The following is an 18718-nucleotide window of genomic DNA, read 5'->3' as shown; positions in this document are numbered from 1 at the left end:
TGGCAACTTCTAAAATATATTCTTTAAATTCATAGAATGATTATCAAAAGGCCAGAAATGATCTGGGCATGGTGGTACACACCTGTAATCCCAGTACACAGGAGACTGAGGCAGGAGGATGGTGAGTTCCAGGCCATCATGAACTATATAATGAAATCCTATCTCAAAAAGACCAAAACAAAACAAAGAACATAAAAAGGCCAGAAATGTTCTCATACATCTTTATATTCTCCACAGCATCTAGCACAGTGATTTGCAAATTGCGCATAGTTGATGCCATAGCTAACAGAATCTAAAAATGGTACCTCAGGCACACCGTGTATTCCTGTGCTGTATTTGTATCTGATCCCTCTTAAAACCAGAGTCATATTTTTTCATCATCTGGCATGTGAGAATGCAGAATGTGGCAATGAAATAATTGTAGGTAGAAACCAGGAGCTTGACCTAATTTGCAAAATCAAACAAAAACTCCAGCTAACTGAAGACCAGCTCAGGCATACTTGCTACTTGTGTTGCTTTGAGAAAGCAAGAAAAACAAGAGTTGGCAGGACTTATAGCTTTTGTTTTGTTTTGTTTTTTTGGTTAATAGACTTGTACAGACTTTTTTACATTATATCTTGGGAAAAAGGGCCAAGGTAAGCAAGACAACTTACTGAGTACCTACTATGTAACAGACATTATGGTAAATACTTTTATATAATTTAGTGTCAAGTCCAGTTTTTTTATAATCATATACTATAATTACATGTTATGTATATAATTTTATATAATTTAGTGTTGAGGTTCTTTGAGTAGTCCTTGTTTAAAGGTGAGGAACAGGTTTATCTAAGATACATGGCCCCGCTGGTAGTGAAAGCTAAAATTGCCTGAAACTCGCAGTTTGAACTCTTAACTGATAATGCTGGATTTCCTTTACCCTTAGATGGAATATTGTTATTCTGGTGCTAGGAGGTCAGGAACAAATAGAATAGTGGTTCTCAACTCCATCTCTGCATAGGAATAACCTGTGAAGCTTAAAAAAAAATGTAGAAACTTGGGCTTGACTCAAGTAGTAGAGGGACTGCCCAGCAAGCATGAAGCCCTGAGTTCAAACGTCAGTACTACAAAAAAAAGGTAGAAACTTAAGTGTTACCTTAGAAGTTTCTGATTCAGTAGGTCTTGAATAAAATTCAACATCTTTATTGTTTACAAATGTCTGTAGGTGATTGTGCAGCCCAAATTGAGAATTGTGATTCTTAGAGATCCCATGAGGAGTAACTATAAGATTATAGATCGGAATATCTGAAGACTGAGTTTGGAATATTGCAAAGACTGTTGGTAGAAGTGTAGGGAGGAAGAGGTAGCATAATAATCAACTTTCATGTTTTCAGGAGGTAAGATCATTTTTGTCACTGGAAATTGTTAGTGGAGTGTAAATTAAAATAACCTCCATGAAGGACAATTTGGCAATATCTATCAAATCCTGAATGCCCATAAAATTTGCTGCAGATGTTTCATCAGTAGAAATTTATCCTCCAGAGATATTTCTATATATGTAAAATTTTGTGTATTTGAGGATGCTTATTGTAACATCATTTCTAATAACAAAATAAGAAATATCCAAGATGTGCATCAAGGTGTTTCCATATGAATTAATATGTTACTCTTTTCTAGAGATATGGTTAATAGAAAATACTGCATTGGGGGCATGGCTCAAGTGGTAGAGCACTTGCCTAGTAAGCAAGCACAATGCCTTGAATTCAAACTCCAGTATCACCAACCCCCCAAAAAAAAGAAAGACAGAAAGAAAATAAGATACCAAGGTGCAAATCAGTGTATGTGTCATTTGTGAAAAAAAAAAAGTAGAGAAAGAAAAACATACTTACATGCTTACATATGCTTAGACTATAGTAATATACATAAAAATTCTAAGTAGTAATCATCTTTAGTGAGAAGAAAAGCTTGGCTGAGTTGTAAAATGGTGTAAAATACACCACTTAATATGTATTATATTGTACTTTAAAATTTTTTGTTCCTTGTGCACATGTATATTTTCTAAAAATACTAAAAATAAATCAAAAGAAAGGTATATAAAATTCCATAGTTACTATTCATTTATGACTTCCATAAAAACTATTTTTAAAAAGCTTTTAACATCAAATGAAAGACAGATATTTAAGATGATTGTGGTAAGTGCAATAATGGAATAGGTATTTGTACTAGATGTAATTGCAGCATTAGAAGAGAATGATTTGTTCCTTGCTTGATTTATTGACTTTAAAAATTAATAAAACTTACATGTACACTGATTATAGCTATATAAAAGACTTGTCAGGCAGGGGAGATAACCATGTTCACAAAGGTAGTTTTTTCAGGGCAAGGCTTATCCATTATACATTGGATGTGCTGACCCCAGCACTTTCCCCAAATGCAGTAAACTTGACCACATAATTTCTGGTAGTGGGGGGACTGTGTTTAAAAAAAAGCATTATGTAAATAAATAACAAAAGAAGAATCAACACTCACAGATGAAACTTAAATATAAATAATTTTATCTAGGTGGTGAGGATTTGAAGGACTTTTGGAATGTCAAAGTCATTTATAGTTTAGTCAGTTTTTAAAATTCACTTTAGATATTTTATATATATACATGGAAATGTCACAATGAAACTCTGTGTAGATATCTTAAACAAAAATGTCTTTTTTCAAAAACAAAGGACAGAAAAGTAGAATGGGTTGTCTGGGAGTTGGTACCAGTGGGAAGGGGAGAGGATATAAGGAAAGTGTGTAAGAGGGTGAATATGGTAGAAATATTATGTACTCATGTATGAAAATGGAAAAATGAGACCTGTTGAAACCATTCTAAGAATGGGAGGATTAAAGGAGAATGATGGTGGGGGTGAATTTAACCAAGATACATTGTAAGCACTTTTTTAAATGCCACACTGTTCCCCTAGTACAACAAAAATATGCTAATAAAAATAAACAATTCATCTTAGATTTTTAATAATAAAATAATCCAGGATTCTTCAGAGTCTTACCTCTAGAATTTCTTACTGGTCATCCTAAAGATGAGAGGATAGGAAATACTATATTTGCAAGTTAATACAGTTGAGAAAAATGCTCTTGTCCCACCTACACTCCTTTCTCTGCCTTTTTCCCCACCATGTAAGCTGGAATCTCTACAGGCTATAGTAAAGTCTTAGAACTGATTGCTATATAGGTTATGTGTCTATAGATGTGATCTTCAGGGAAGGTGTCTTTCTAAAATTTTTGTATATAACTATTTTTTTTTCCTTCTTAAGGCATTTCTAGCAGACCCTTACCTGTATCATTTTTAGGTGCCTTAAAGGTGTGCTGCAGAACTGCTAAGACTTTTTTTTTTGTGGTACTGGGGATTGAACCCAGGACTTTGGGTGTGCTAGATAAGTGCTCTACCACTTAGCTACAAACCCAGCTTTTTATTTTATTTTTGATAGAATCTCTTTAAGTTGCCAGCAAGCCTGAAACTTGTGATCTTCTTGCCTCAGCCTCCAGAGTAGCTAGCATTACATATGTACACTACCATACCCAGCTTAACCAAGGCTATATTAAGCAATTCTGGTGTTCAAAATTTATGGACCTTCCTGTTATGAACTCCATATAACAAGTAAATATCAATTAAAATGCACCAGAGTATAATCAAATGTGATATTGCTATGTAGTAATAATTTAAATTCTACCATGCAAAGTTATGTTCAGGCAAATGATCAAACTCCATCTCTCATTAAGTCATGCTTTAAAGCACCTGCCACCCTAGCTTCATTTCCTTCCCCATTCATGCTTTCTATCGGTCAGATTCTACACCACTACCTTGAATTAATTAAACTGGCTTAATCTGGAGCAGTTGCACCAGACATAATACCTAAAATAGAGCAAACTGGCCTGGGCACTTCCTTCCCTGGCTGTATTCACACTTAATTGCCTGACCCCTGTGTCTTAAGGACATGTCCTTAGCTTCCATGTCTTGTGTATATGGTTACCTTTCAACTCATTTGTTCTTTAACAAATGTATACATAGTACTTCCTATGTGTTAGACAGTGTGCTGATTTGCTGGGGATATTGTGGTGCATATGACAAATATGGCTCTTTTGAAACTTAAGTACTAGTGGAGAAATGTGGGCATAAAATAGCTCATTAAGCAGTACAATTTTAAATTATGACAAATTCTGTAAATTGGTAATTAAACCATACTAGTGAGAACACAGCAAGCAGGGAACTAACTCAGTTTTGAGGAGGGGGAGATGTAAAGGTTAGTGGTCAAGGGAAAGCTTCCCTTGGGAACTGGTGTTTTGAGTTCTCAAAATGATGAATCAAAATCAACCAGAGAAAAGTTGGGTGGGGAGAGTGGGGAAGGAAAAACTTATAGGTCAGGAAACTAGCAGATTCAAGGACTAGAAAGAAGGGTAATGAGGACAGAACAAAGAAAAGTGAAAAATAACTCAAGATGGTGCTTGTAAAGTCAGCAAAGGACATTTGGCACTGTATTTTGCAAGCAAAATTAAAGCTCTTGGTCTTTCTCTGACAATGAGAAGCTGTTGAAGAGTTTTCCATTGGGGAGTGTCATATTGAAATGTCAATAGGGTTGTTTTTGTTTGGTGGTACTGGGTTTTGATTTCAGGGCTTCATACTTACTAGGCAGGTGCTCTACTGCTTGAGCCATGCCTCTTGCTTCATGTTGACATTTAAAAAAGATCACCTAGCTTTACTATGGAGAATGGTCTTATTTATTTATGCATACTATCCACAGTTGGGCTTCATGGTTTGGTTTGCTTGCTTGTCAGGAGATAGAGCACTTAATAAAAGAGAATTTAACAGAATGGCGATATAGTGTGCTGGTAAAGGATGTGTGAATAATACATTTCCTCTTTTTAAGTCTAAATTACTTCATCCAAAGAATGGAAATAGGGCTGGCAGAATGGCTCAAGTGGTAGAGAGCCTGTCTAGCAAGTATAAGTCCCTGAGTTCAAACACTAGTATCACCAAAAAAAAAAAAAAAAAGAAATAATAAGTAGTATACCTGTTTATGGGGTTATTATGAAGATTAAATAAGATAATGCCCACAAAGCACTTACACTAAGACCTGGTACATTGTAAGCCTTTAATAAATGTTAGCCACTGTTACAATCTAACAGTCTCCTGAAGGGTTCAGACAGTCTTCTGAGAACCACCTATTCTGTGGCCCATGGAGTAGCATTCCATCTGTTGTTCACATGTCAACTTGTCTGGCCACTACTACTGGACTTAGGAATCTAGCCTCATTAACCAATAGAGAGACATCATGTGTATAGTTTAATTTTACAGATATCATTTGGAGATGGAAGTGGAAGATGAGAAAGGGCTGCTTGTTTGAATCCCAGTAGTGATTTTGTTTTGAAGCTGTCATTTCACAAATACCAATGACAGCATTCTGTGACTTGCAGAAAATTTTACCAGATGTAGTTAGTTGCTTAGGAACATCCATATCTTTTTGTTTCCCATAATACTAGGTAATTAATGTGTATAATTATACTGCTAAGCAAAACTTCAGGTTGATCAAGGTTAATTGTTGGACAGTATTTGAAATGTTAATAATGTCTCCCCCAAAACTGCTTTTCCAAAATAGATTTTTCTAGTTTCACAAGAGGTTTGAATATGATTCTTCACTCAGCAAGATGTAATTCTAGACCTGTAAACTGGGATTTTCTGATATAGTATTTTCTAAGAAATTAGTACACAGAAAATCTGTTTTCTCTTGCGCTTTAAATTTCATCAAATCACTTGTTTACAGGGATTTTTACTGACTGCCTTTGTTATTGTTAGTCTGTTCTCTAAAATTTCTACAATTCTGCTTTTGGTCTTTTGTTTTTTTTTTTTGAAACTAGAAGAGGGGCTGCAATGCATGCACTTTCTGTAAGAGTACTGGGGTGTTCTGAGTGGATAACAACCTATTCTAAAAGTTCACAGTGGAATAAGACAAAATAAATCTTTCCCCCTTAAAAGTTTATAGTGGATTCAGACCCTGTCCAGAAAGTCTTTATGTTTAACTTTGTCATGTAGCTTAAAAAATTATATATATATATATTTTTTTTTGGGGGGGGGGATGCTAAGGTTTGAACTCAAGGCCTTGTAAGTACTCTACCACTTGACCCATGTCCCCAGCCTCTTTTGATATAGTTATTTTTTGCTTTTAGTTATTTTTTAGGTAGGGGCTCATGCTTTCTGCCCCTATGGCCTTGGGTGGTGATCCTCCTAGCTACCCCTCCCACATAGCTGGGATTACAGATGTGAGCTACCATGCCCCGCCTAAGAGGGCAAAGCAAGACTTTCCTTCTTTTTTTTTTTTTTTTGTGATATTGGTTGAACTCAGGGCCATGTGTTTGCTAAGCAGGTGACCTACCACTTGAGCCATTCCACCAGCCATTTTTGCACTGGTTATTTTTGAGATAAGGTCTTGCTTTATACTGGGGCCAACCTGAACCATGATCCTTCCATTTGTGCTTCCCCATGTAGCTGGACTGACAGGCACATGCCACCATTCCCAGCCATTGGTTGAGATGGATGGAGGACTTTTTCCCTAGGCTGGCCTTGAACTGCTGTTCTCCCATGCTCCACCTCCTGAGTAGTTAGGATTATAGCAGGATCTACCACACCCAGGTAGAGGGCAGGATTTTCAAGGGAGTTTTGCTTCCAAGTGCTACAAAAGGAAAAAATTTTAAGTTTCTCATGTAGTCAATGAGAAAGTTGTTGCAATCAAGTTCACTTACTGAATTTGCCAGACTTCTTGTGGCAAGATGGTTCATAGATGATGAATAATTTCATTTTTAAAATACAAGTGAGCATTGTATCTTATTCTTTCTCTTATCCATCATTATGGCTCTACCTGCATAGCTGCTATTTCTGTTACTTAGTATTCTAAATGAAAATCCAAAAGCATCAGCTAAATTGTTCTTCTTTAAATGATTGTTATGTATCATATAGCATTACTACTAAAATCTAAAGGTATAGGCTTATATTGATGTAGACCTATGCTTTCTTCTCATTCTTAGGCAGACTCAATTCACCAACCATACCAAACAAATATCAGCAATATTTTCACTATATTGAGGGTTTTTTTCCCCCTGTATTCATTCAGGTCTTTCTTTTTCTTTTCTCTCTTCTCCTCTCCTCTCTTTTCTTCTCTCTCTTTCTGTTTCTTCCTTTCTCATTCTCTCTTTTTTTTCCTCTCTCTTTCCTTTCACCTGTATATTTTCTTTCATTGTTTTGTGTTTATCTTGCTCAGCTTCAAATAGCTATATTGAGGATTGTGTCAAGTCACAATGTGTGTTACCTGGAACTTCTTGGAAACTCAGCATTTTATTCCTGTGGAAATACACTTATTCAAATTTTGGAAGAATAACAATGGGAAAACCAAGTTTATTTTATTGCTGTTGACTGTTACTTATAATGGGAAAAGAAACCTAATCTTTGGGGTTCTTTATCACCTACCACAATATATACTATGCACTGTTCTATGAACAAAAACAAAAATCACTGCCCTTGTAAGCTAATAGTCTGATGCCTGTTACCATTTCACCCTCTGCCTCTTCCAAGGAAAGAATCAGACCTGGATCAAATCATAGTACTATTATATGTTGTGTGTGATCCTGGAAAGTCACTTCTCTTAATTGTAAGAAGCCTAATAATCATGTTATCATTCATATAGGTATCTCAAAATGATTTATTACACTGATGCTGTAACAAGGGAATTTCCTTTTAAACTGCTTGGATTTGTACCCAAGAAGTGCCTTTTACAAAATAATATCAGGAAATTTTGTCCCAGGGTTTACCCATATATGTTCCCTGGTGTGTATTTGTACAACTGATCTATCTGGCTTAATATCAACAACAGTTTGTAGTATGAGAGCCAAGACCACATGGATTCATTTTTATAGAATTTTGTCTCACAATTATTATTAGGTTGAGGGGAATAATGTCAAAAATGAAAAAAAAAGAGTTTGAGTGGATAGCTAAATTTTGGCATGATTTGCAGCTTTCCCTTTTAGGAGCTATGTTTGCCTTTTATGTTTTGGTAGGGCAAAAATCATTTGGATTTGCTTTTCTAGCACAGAATGGTCATATTCCATAGGCTCATGACAAGGCTGGTCAATCAAAGTACCTCTTTTCCCTGGATACTGTGATGGCAACATGACCCAAGCAGGGCTAGTCAGTGTCATTTTAGGATATTGATGCAGATGCTAGGAATAAAAAGGATTAATTTTTTTCTGGGCTTTCTGATTAAGAGGATGATAGATATTTAGTATGGTTGGTGGAGACAGTCTGCCTAAGAATAAGAAGAAAGAGAAAGGGAAAAATAGAAACCTGACAGCATCGTTGCATTTCTGAATCCCCTATGAACTTAGTTGTGTGAATCCTGAACCTTTTTTGCTTTTTAAAAGCAGTATTGTTTGCCATTGAGAACATCTTATATAATAATATAGTATTCTTAGCTATGGTTGTGGTAGTCATTTGTGTTTGCCAGTATTTCTCGTTCTCCTTGTCTCACATACTGGACTGGTAGGATTATACTTCTTGGACATGGTCATATGCTTGTTTTGGCAAATGAAATGATTTTTGTCAGTTCTAGATGGAAGATTTTAAGTCGTAAGAGCTGATGCATGATTCATTAGATCTTATTCTCCCTGCCATAGTGACCAGTCCAGAGAGAGAAGAAAACATGGAGCTGAATCTCTGTCAACCTAGGATGGACATAAATGAGAAACTATTGTTAATTTAATCCGTTGAGATTTTGATGCTGCTTGTAATTGCATTCCATTTGACATAATACAGGTGTAGAAAAGGTTTTCTTTTCTTTCTTTTTTTGAATGTTGTGATTAACCTTTATTCTTCAGGGTTTTTTATTTGGCAGTACTGGGGTTTGAACTCCAGGCCTTGTACTCTTGATGTGGTGGTCTCGAGTGTGCTTATAGTAGTTACAAGGAACTTTGCCTTGTGAAATTGAAGAAAGTAAGTCTTGGATAATGGGGTGCGCAAAAGAGCAGAGGTTAATTAAACAGGAAGGAAAAGAGAAGAAAAGCTCCTGAATTTGGGGGGGATGGGTGTCCTCAGAAAGATTGAGCCTCTCCTTGCTCCTTTGTCTCATTTTTATAAAGATTCTTCTTTCCCGGATGAAGGGAAGCCCCACCGTCTCCCAATGTCATTGACTCATTCTAATTGCCCGCCATGTATGCTTTTCTGTCCATCTCTGATTGGCTCCTGGGTTTCAATCACATTGTGGCCTGCAGGCTACAGCAGTTTCAAGGTGCTTGGAGTGATTTCAAGATCTCCACACTGGGGGGGAGGGGAGTGGGGGAGGAGGTGGCCCAAATAATATATACACATGTAAGTAAATATAAAAACAATTAAAAAAAGAAAAAGATTCTCCCCACTCTGTTTAATCTTGCTTCTGGGCCCAGTGGTACATTCCATGGAGCCCCTCCTTTTCCTAACCCTCCTAACTGGTCCCTGCCTCCTAGCTTCTAGTCTCTATCCGCCCTCTGACGAGGTAAATCTAACTGCTGTTAGAGAAAGGGAAAACAACAGATCTCTCTGCTTGCTGCTGGTTTGGGGGTATTGGATGTGGCAGTAAGGGGAACCCTTCAGCAAAGGGCCTATCTAGGAGTCCTCTATAGATGTCTGCAGAGGCTCTTATTAGAGGCTGCATTTCCACCACTATTTGCACCTTGACTGCTTCTAGGCAAGAAGAGACAAATTATATGATTAATTTGAGGATTCATGGTCCAAATACAAGAAGTCAAATGATCGTCAACATCCAACCCAAAAGGGAAGGAACCAGGTCATCCATGGGAGTCATTGTTCTACCACTTGAGCCATGCCTCCATCTCTTTTTGCTTTAGGTTATTTTTCAGATAGGGTCTCATGCTTTTTTTGGGGGGGGGTTGTCCTTGGCTGCCTCAGACCACAATTTTCTTACCTATGCCTCCCATGTAGCTGGGATTACAACTGTGTACCACCATGCCTGGCTTTTATTTGTTGAGATGGGGTCTTAGGCTGGCCTGGAACTGCAATCCTGTCCATCTCCACCTCTGTGGTTACAGATGTGAGCCACTGTGCTCAGCTTTCTTTTTATTTATTTATTAAAAAAGTACTTGAAATACAGCTTTATTCTGATTTTTAAAATAGGAATAAGAATGACAGTATCCTTCAGGACTTCACCATTAAATATTTTAATTTGACTGTGGCAGTCTTTTACCTGAAACCGCAGAAGTAAACAAGTCATTAATGTATGGCTAAATATGGAGGTCTGAAAAATGCAGGTATTTTTAAACCCTGACATTCATTTCCTGCAGCATCCCAAACATGAAGCACACGTTCTATTTAGCTACATAATAAAGTGGTAGCACGCTGTATTCCTGGCATCACAGCACAGTTGCTCATAAAACTAGACTTCTGACGCTGGCCTCTGGCTTCGTTCTCTCACTGATGCCATTGTAAGCTGGGAGAGCAGTTTTCCGAGCGACATCTCAATCACGTTCATATTGTGCTGCCAAAGCGGAGTTCATGACCATCTCTAGTAGGGAGAGAGCAGGCCTGGCAACACACTCCAAGTTAGAGTCTCCCGTGACCTTTCTAGCAAGCCAGAGCAAGGGCTTTTCAAAGTTGGGGTTGCTTTGACAGAAATGCCTTGGTACTGAAAAGTCTTCTTTTGGTGGAAGACAGTGGATTTTGCCTTCACTTTCTTGACTTTTATGTCCACTTTGCTGCCACACAGCATGATGGAGCTGTTTTCATATACTCAGTGAGATCTCTGTGCCATTAGACATGTTTTTCTTCAATGTGACATCAAACACTGTAATGGCACATTGGAATAGATATGAGAGCCATCTCTCAGTCCACCAGATTTTAGAATAGATTTTCTGTATTTAAATTTTCTAAATATTTCAAGTAAACAATATTTTAGTATAATACCTACAAGCACTAATATCTGTAGAATGAGATTATTAAAATATTTATTGAATGTAGTTATTCTGGTTCAGTAATAAGCTGTAGGCAAGAGGTAAACAGCAGTGTTTCCTGGATTACTGTACCGGAACTAAGCTTGCCTTTAGGACTGTGACCTCTTATAAAATTATAGTTGCCTTATTTCATATCATATGGCAGGACAAAGTCTATAACAATAGATTTTAAAATTTAGATGGTATGTAAGAACTCTAACCTTGACCATGACAGTTCCTTTTATATGAGCAGGACAGTGATGGCATCACCTTAAGTAGTCCTCACTATCTGAAAATAGAGAAACTAGATAAGTAGGAGGAAATGATTCAAGGACAGGTTGAACAAAAACCTGATTTGCAGGCATATAGTATCAGTACTAAAGCCTTGAAATTAACAGAGCCCTGGGCAGATAGCCATCAAGGAACATGCTCGGAGTCTGCAAAGTCTGTGTGATGTGGACAACAATGAGTGCCGTGGGCAACAATGAGTGCCGTGGGCATGAACATCCATATCACATAAAATGTGTCACCTCCTCCTCCCAACAGCCTCCATCCAATCCTGGACTTTAAAGGTAATGTCTAAATTTTTTCTACTGGTATTTTAGGGACCGTTTTGCTAAATATATGTATAATTATTATCTTCTTTATCTGTGTTGTATTCTCAAGTTTATGTGAGGGGCAGTATTTTCTTACAGGCAGAGCACACTAGGGAATTTGTCATGTAACCTTTGAATACTTTAATTTCTATGCCTGTAAAAATGGAAACAAATGTTTTTCTTACCCTTTTGTTAGAAGCCTTGGTTGTGTGGAGTAATAGGAAAAGGCCAGGTAGGAAAGTAAAGGTTATTCTGGAAGCATAAGTAATGAAATTTAAGGCCTCAAATTTTTCAAAGTGTCTATTTTTTCTGTTTTGGTGTCATTCTTGTGATGGCCCTCCATATGAAGCATTGAAAACAGCCATCTACAATTCAATCTGTACTTTGTGTGTGTGTGTGTCTGTGTGTGTGTCTGTCTGTGCATGCTACTAAGTTTTGAACCCAGGACTGCTAGGCAAGTGCTATACTGTTGGAGTCATTTCTCCATCCCCAACCTGTGCTTTTTAAAAATCAACTTAGCCACCCTAATGGAAAGATACCTTCGGTAATTCCAGCAGGGAAATAGGAAAGGATGGCTCCCTGCAAGAAAATCAGGGTATCATTATATCATCATAGGAGGAATTAATTGGGCAGACAAAAACAAATGTTCATTACATATAAGCTCAAAGTTGTAGAGTGTACAACTATACCACAGACACAGTTGGCTAGTCACCAGGGAAAAGAAACAGCAAGGAGGATCCCTGATGAGACAGAAGAGAGTGCAGGGTGCGGAATCCTCAACTCAGCTTCCCAGAGTCCATGCAAATCACAGGAATTTGAAATCCACATGGGAATTTCAAGGAGCTCCACAAAAAAGAATTTCAAGGGGTCTCACAAAGTGGAAATTTAGCAAGGATTTATTTAGCAAAACAGGATGAAGTTAGAAGAAGTAGCAAAGGAACCAAGAGTACCTCCTGCCTGATATGCAGGAGGTAGGAGCAGAGAGCCTCAAAATGGTGGGCTTTGTCCCAGATATATTTGTACTTTTTGAAGCTGGAGATTCCAGCTGGAACTCTTATTTAAGCACTGTGGGCAGATCACCCTGCAGCCCCTAATCATTTTGGTAAGTTTGCAACCATGAGTTTAGGATGGGTTTTTTTTTTTTTTTTTGGATTTCTTTTTTTTTTCTTTTATTATTCATATGTGCATACAAGGCTTGGTTCATTTCTCCCCCCTGCCCCCACCCCCTCCCTTACCACCCACTCCACCCCCTCCCGCTCCCCCCCCCTCAATACCCAGCAGAAACTATTTTGCCCTTATTTCTAATTTTGTTGTAGAGAGAGTATAAGCAATAATAGGAAGGAACAAGGGATTTTGCTGGTTGAGATAAGGATAGCTATACAGGGCATTGACTCACATTGATTTCCTGTGCGTGGGTGTTACCTTCTAGGTTAATTCTTTTTGATCTCACCTTTTCTCTAGTACCTGTTCCCCTTTTCCTATTGGCCTCAGTTGCTTTAAGGTATCTGCTTTAGTTTCTCTGCGTTAAGGGCAACAAATGCTAGCTAGTTTTTTAGGTGTCTTACCTATCCTCACCCCTTCCTTGTGTGCTCTTGCTTTTATCATGTGCTCATAGTCCAATCCCCTTGTTGTGTTTGCCCTTGATCTAATGTCCACATATGAGGGAGAACATACAATTTTTGGTCTTTTGGGCCAGGCTAACCTCACTCAGAATGATGTTCTCCAATTCCATCCATTTACCAGCGAATGATAACATTTCGTTCTTCTTCATGGCTGCATAAAATTCCATTGTGTATAGATACCACATTTTCTTAATCCATTCGTCAGTGGTGGGACATCTTGGCTGTTTCCATAACTTGGCTATTGTGAATAGTGCCGCAATAAACATGGATGTGCAGGTGCCTCTGGAGTAACAGTCTTTTGGGTATATCCCCAAGAGTGGTATTGCTGGATCAAATGGTAGATCGATGTCCAGCTTTTTAAGTAGCCTCCAAATTTTTTTCCAGAGTGGTTGTACTAGTCTACATTCCCACCAACAGTGTAAGAGGGTTCCTTTTTCCCCGCATCCTTGCCAACACCTGTTGTTGGTGGTGTTGCTGATGATGGCTATGCTAACAGGGGTGAGGTGGAATCTTAGTGTGGTTTTAATTTGCATTTCCTTTATTGCTAGAGATGGTGAGCATTTTTTCATGTGTTTTCTGGCCATTTGAATTTCTTCTTTTGAGAAAGTTCTGTTTAGTTCCCTTGCCCATTTCTTTATTGGTTCATTAGTTTTGGGAGAATTTAGTTTTTTAAGTTCCCTGTATATTCTGGTTATCAGTCCTTTGTCTGATGTATAATTGGCAAATATTTTCTCCCACTCTGTGGGTGTTCTCTTCAGTTTAGAGACCATTTCTTTTGATGAACAGAAGCTTTTTAGTTTTATGAGGTCCCATTTATCTATGCTATCTCTTAGTTGCTGTGCTGCTGGGGTTTCATTGAGAAAGTTCTTACCTATACCTACTAACTCCAGAGTATTTCCTACTCTTTCTTGTATCAACTTAAGAGTTTGGGGTCTGATATTAAGATCCTTGATCCATTTTGAGTTAATCTTGGTATAGGGTGATATACATGGATCTAGTTTCAGTTTTTTGCAGACTGCTAACCAGTTTTCCCAGCAGTTTTTGTTGAAGAGGCTGCTATTTCTCCATCGTATATTTTTAGCTCCTTTGTCAAAGATAAGTTGCTCATAGTTGTGTGGCTTCATATCTGGATCCTCTTTTCTGTTCCACTGGTTTTATGTCTGTTTTTGTGCCAGTACCATGCTGTTTTTATTGTTATTGCTTTGTATAGGATGGGTTTTATTATTGCTCAAAATATAGAGACAATGGGTGTAACATTCAGGGCATTCCTTTCTGGTCAAGGAATTACCTTTGATTCTCAGACTAAATTACTTATCTAGATAGATTGTAACTCACTTAGCATTAGAAGGAAGGGTGATGAAGGAAGGCTGGCTGCTCTTAGGGATTTTCAGCTTTACTTCCTGGTTGTCTTAATTCCAGAATCTGGCTAAACTTTTATCATGTCTCAGGCTGAATACCCTACACCCTATCTCTCCCACCATTCCTAATAGGAAGCTCCATTTTTTTCAGGAAGGTTCCCCACTCTTCCCTGTACCCAAGTACTTCAGGAAAAACTGGCCCAGCTCCTGCCCATGAAATCTGACTAGACCCATCCCATTGCCATTGGTGGGTGTAGGCTTGAGTATGTGATCCAGTTGAGGACAATGAGATGGAAAGGGAAGCTTGGGGGCCTGGGAGAGTTTTCTTTGTATTTTAAAAGATGTACAGAGAAAGAACTGTTTTTCCTCAGCTGACTATTGTTGGCTATATATGTAATTAAACTTGATTGTGGTAGTCATCTTGGAGCCCTAATTAGTCTGAGGTCAGTGCTGACACAAGTCAGGATGGTGAGAATAACTGCATCCTTGATAAAGTTCAACCACTGAATTTCCTTTTGTTATCATGTAAATGATACTTTTCCTTACTGTTTAAACCATTTCAGGTAGATTTTTTATTACTTGAAACTGAAAAATATTATGAGTAATAAGTAGAAATATTGTGGATTTTTCAGTCAGAAAAGAAGCTCTTGGAGGGATACATAGTTTCATTGGACCTAGTATAGTGCCTTACACATAGTTACAGCTCTGGTAAATATTTGTTATATAAATGTGGTTGTCTTTATTTGTATGCTAATTTAAGCATTTCCCCTTCTCTAATAATTCAAAACCCATTAGATAAGACTAAGCAAGATAGGTGTTTATGGATGGACAACAAGGCCCAGACTTGAATACTAGAGCCCAAGTGGAGTAAGGAAGGCATTCCACATGGAGAGCTGTATGTTAAAGCCTGAGCAGGATTAGGATGGAGTCCTTGAGATTAGAGGGTTACCCAACAAGGGGTGTTAGGATATAAAGAATGTGAGAAAGGCATCCACCTAGAAGAGATGATGTCAGAGCCTGAGTAGGAAACTTTTCTGTTATTTTGTGATCAGATATGCCCAAATTGTATGTGCATTTTATTTTTTAAATTGTTATGAACTTAATCTTCTTAATGCCTCTTTTTAAATTATGAAACGAAACCTGGCATGTTGGTGCAAACCTGCAATCCCAGCTCTTGGGAGCATAAGGCATGAAGGTTGAGAGTTTGAGGCCAGCCTGGGCTACATAACAAAACCCTGTTACAAAAACACAAAACACACACACACACACACACACACACACACACACACACACACATAAATATCTATCTATATAAGATAGATATATCAATATTAAATGGTACTGTTATTTATTTGATATTATGTGAAATTCCTCAATGACATGTCTGATTAAAGCAACTCTGCCCTTATAGAAAGCCAGCTTATTTTCTATAGTGCAAAAATTTCATTAATTATACCTAATCTGCCTTTTAGCTAAATAGAAATGTTTTTTTCATTTTAGTTTTCAGTGGAGTGGAACTGAAGTATTTCATTTTCTCATAATTGATCTTTTTTAGGGGGAGGAGGGAATACTGGCGTTTGAACTCAGGCCCTTGCTTTACCACTTGAACTATACCCCCAGCCCTAGTTAGTTCTAAAGGCAACCTGATAGAAATTGTTTTGAAGAAGAAAGAGTAGGCTCGCTGATATCCTTTCCAAACTCTTTGATTTTTTTATAAACATAATTTTCTGCTCATCATTAATACTAATACAACAGTTCAGCATAGCTGCAGTGACTTTGCAAATATAATTAGGTAACCAATTTAGCCCTGCTTTACTAATGATAAATATGGTCAATGTTAGGCCCCACTGTGAACTTTAGGCAGCAATAGAGCCAGGTTGATTTTCCCAAAGCCAAGAGCTATATAATGACCAATAACGAGCTTTTGTGGAAATGAGGACTGGAGAAAACTGGACCAGAACAAAGGAAAATAAAACAGTACCTGATTCATATGTTTTTTTCTTTAACAATCATATGACATTATTTTAACAAAAGCTTCCTGTATCTACAAATATAAATTTGCTTACTTTAATGAAGCTGACAAACTGCAACCCTTGTTGACTAAATGCCATCTCAGGTGACTAACCTGAAGATACTGAAGGAAGGTGGGCTTATGTACAAGGAAGTAGCAGAATTTAGAATTCTGAGAACAAAATGCATTGAAAGATAGGGCATTGGTGATTCTGGTTTTACCTGTGATCATATTAAGTGTGGCTTTTCCCCTTACTTAGCTATAAGAGTATTACTTAGCTCTTGTCTAGTTTCTTATGACTAGTAATTCAAAGGTTTATTGTGTTTATTTAGATATTCTTTTGTTTTTTATTATTGCCTTGGTTGTTTTGTTTATTTTATTTGTTTTTGTGGTGCTAGTGATTGATCCCAGGGCCTCATGCATGCTAGGCAAGAGCTCTTCCACTGAGATACACCCCCAGCTACTGATTTGTTTTTAGTCTTTAAAAACTGTATTGTGTTTCCTCACAGAAATCTTTCCAGAAGTTTTTTCCCCTCAGTGATTTTTTCACTATTTTAAAGGACTTACCATTTTTCACTTTCCTTACTCAAAATTTTTTTCATGATTTGTTTGCCCCCCTGACTCACTCATTCAGGAAATATTTGGCTGGTTTTTTTTTCAATCAATATTTATAGTGTACCTATCACATACTTTACTCTTAATAAATCAGGATGAGTTGTGAATGCACATTATTATAACATGAGGAAGAAATATATGCAAGGGGGAGGAATAAGACTTTAGGAAAAGAGATCTCATATCTAGTTGAGGGGGTTCAGAAATCTTAGTTTTGCCAGATTTCTCGTTTTGAAAACCAGAAATCAAATCCTTGATGAAAGAAGGTCAAAGCAAAATGTTTTAGAAAAGCATTTCCCTGGGATTCAGTGCTAAGAATAACTTGAAAGGGTTTGGAATTCTGAATGGACTCTTTTAGGTGCCTGTAGAGAGTATATGCGAACAGAAAAATGGAAGTGCCGGGTTCTTATGGTTGATAATTCACTCCAAGTAGCAGAGGCAAAAATTGCTGCACAGTCCAACAACCCCTGAGAGCAAGGGAGAAAGCAAGAAGCTTAATTTAATCTAACCTGGCCTTTTATGTATTTAAATTTCTCTCTCTCTCTTTTTTTCTTAGCTAGTTTTCCAGTAGGCTTCTTTATAATTTAAAATCCAAAATCTACAGTAATAGTCTTGGCTTGATAGTCTCCAGGGCAGCCTTTTTTGTATGTGAAATTCAATAGAAATGTTTTACTTTAAAAAAATTTTTAATTCAGTAGACTGATGATAAGAAATAAAAGGAAGCCTTGAGGAATACTTTCTAAAGGGAACTTATGCAGACAGCATGAGCTGGAACCTGGGGCAGGCTGTTAGTTATGTGTAACAAAACACGAGCAGTGCTATTTTATCTATTTGTAGTTGCAGTTTTACTATGTCATTTTCAGTTGCCTACTGCATTAGACCTAAGCAGGGACTACATCTCTTTTAGCCCCAGTACCTAGCATAGTACCTGGAGACACTTGAGATACCTCTTGAATGTGTAGTCATGAGGTCTGAAGGATCATGCCCTATCTTTCTGTTGTGGGTTCATTCATAGGAATCTAAGAGTATTAGGAATCATGTAGAAATAGATCTTGATTTCTCACAGAAGGCTTCTAAATGAAATGTAGACAGAAGTTAAATGTTTATAACTTGTGTCCTACCCTTTTATTTTACCTTATCATCATTTGGTCTATTTGAACTATTATCATTTGATTTTTTTTAGAAGTTTTATTTTAGGTTTTGTGGGGTTTTGTGTGTGTGTGTGTGTGTGTGTGTGTGTGTGTGTGTGTGGCAGTACTGGGTTTGAACTCAGAGCCAGCCCAAGGGTTTTTTTTTTTAGTATAACAGGATAAAGTAGGGAAAAGTGGGGGGAAAAAAGGAAACATTTCCTGTTCTCCATGTAGGAAATGGGAATAAAGACTCCTTAATCTTTATTTGAACCAATATGATAGCAAGAACTGTGTCTTGAATTATTTGCTCAACCTAACTAGTATGAAAATGTCATAGGACTTATTCATGCAAACTAGGGTTGTTAAGAAATGGTTCTGTTTGGGCTGGAAGCATGAA

The 18718-nt window shown here is 37.4% G+C and overlaps 1 protein-coding gene across 2 annotated transcripts in view; it reads left to right on the top strand.

The window, feature by feature from the left end:
- The window catches only part of Ssh2 (slingshot protein phosphatase 2), a 272549-nt gene that overhangs the window by 82698 nt on the left and 171133 nt on the right, over positions 1 to 18718 (top strand). The window contains exon 1 of one of the 2 annotated variants that reach the window (XM_074046516.1): positions 10941 to 11564. The exons of the other annotated variant lie outside the window; for it this stretch is intronic. Within the exon in view, the coding sequence (XP_073902617.1) occupies positions 11514 to 11564 (51 nt within the window). The 5' untranslated portion in view covers positions 10941 to 11513. Of the gene's footprint in view, positions 1 to 10940; positions 11565 to 18718 lie in introns of those variants that run through there. 2 annotated transcript variants of the gene reach the window in all.

The sequence above is a fragment of the Castor canadensis genome, chromosome 11 (genome assembly GCF_047511655.1).
Source record: "Castor canadensis chromosome 11, mCasCan1.hap1v2, whole genome shotgun sequence".
NCBI lineage: Eukaryota > Metazoa > Chordata > Mammalia > Rodentia > Castoridae > Castor > Castor canadensis.
Note: the sequence above shows the minus strand (reverse complement) of the source record. Positions and strands in the feature narration are given on the sequence as shown.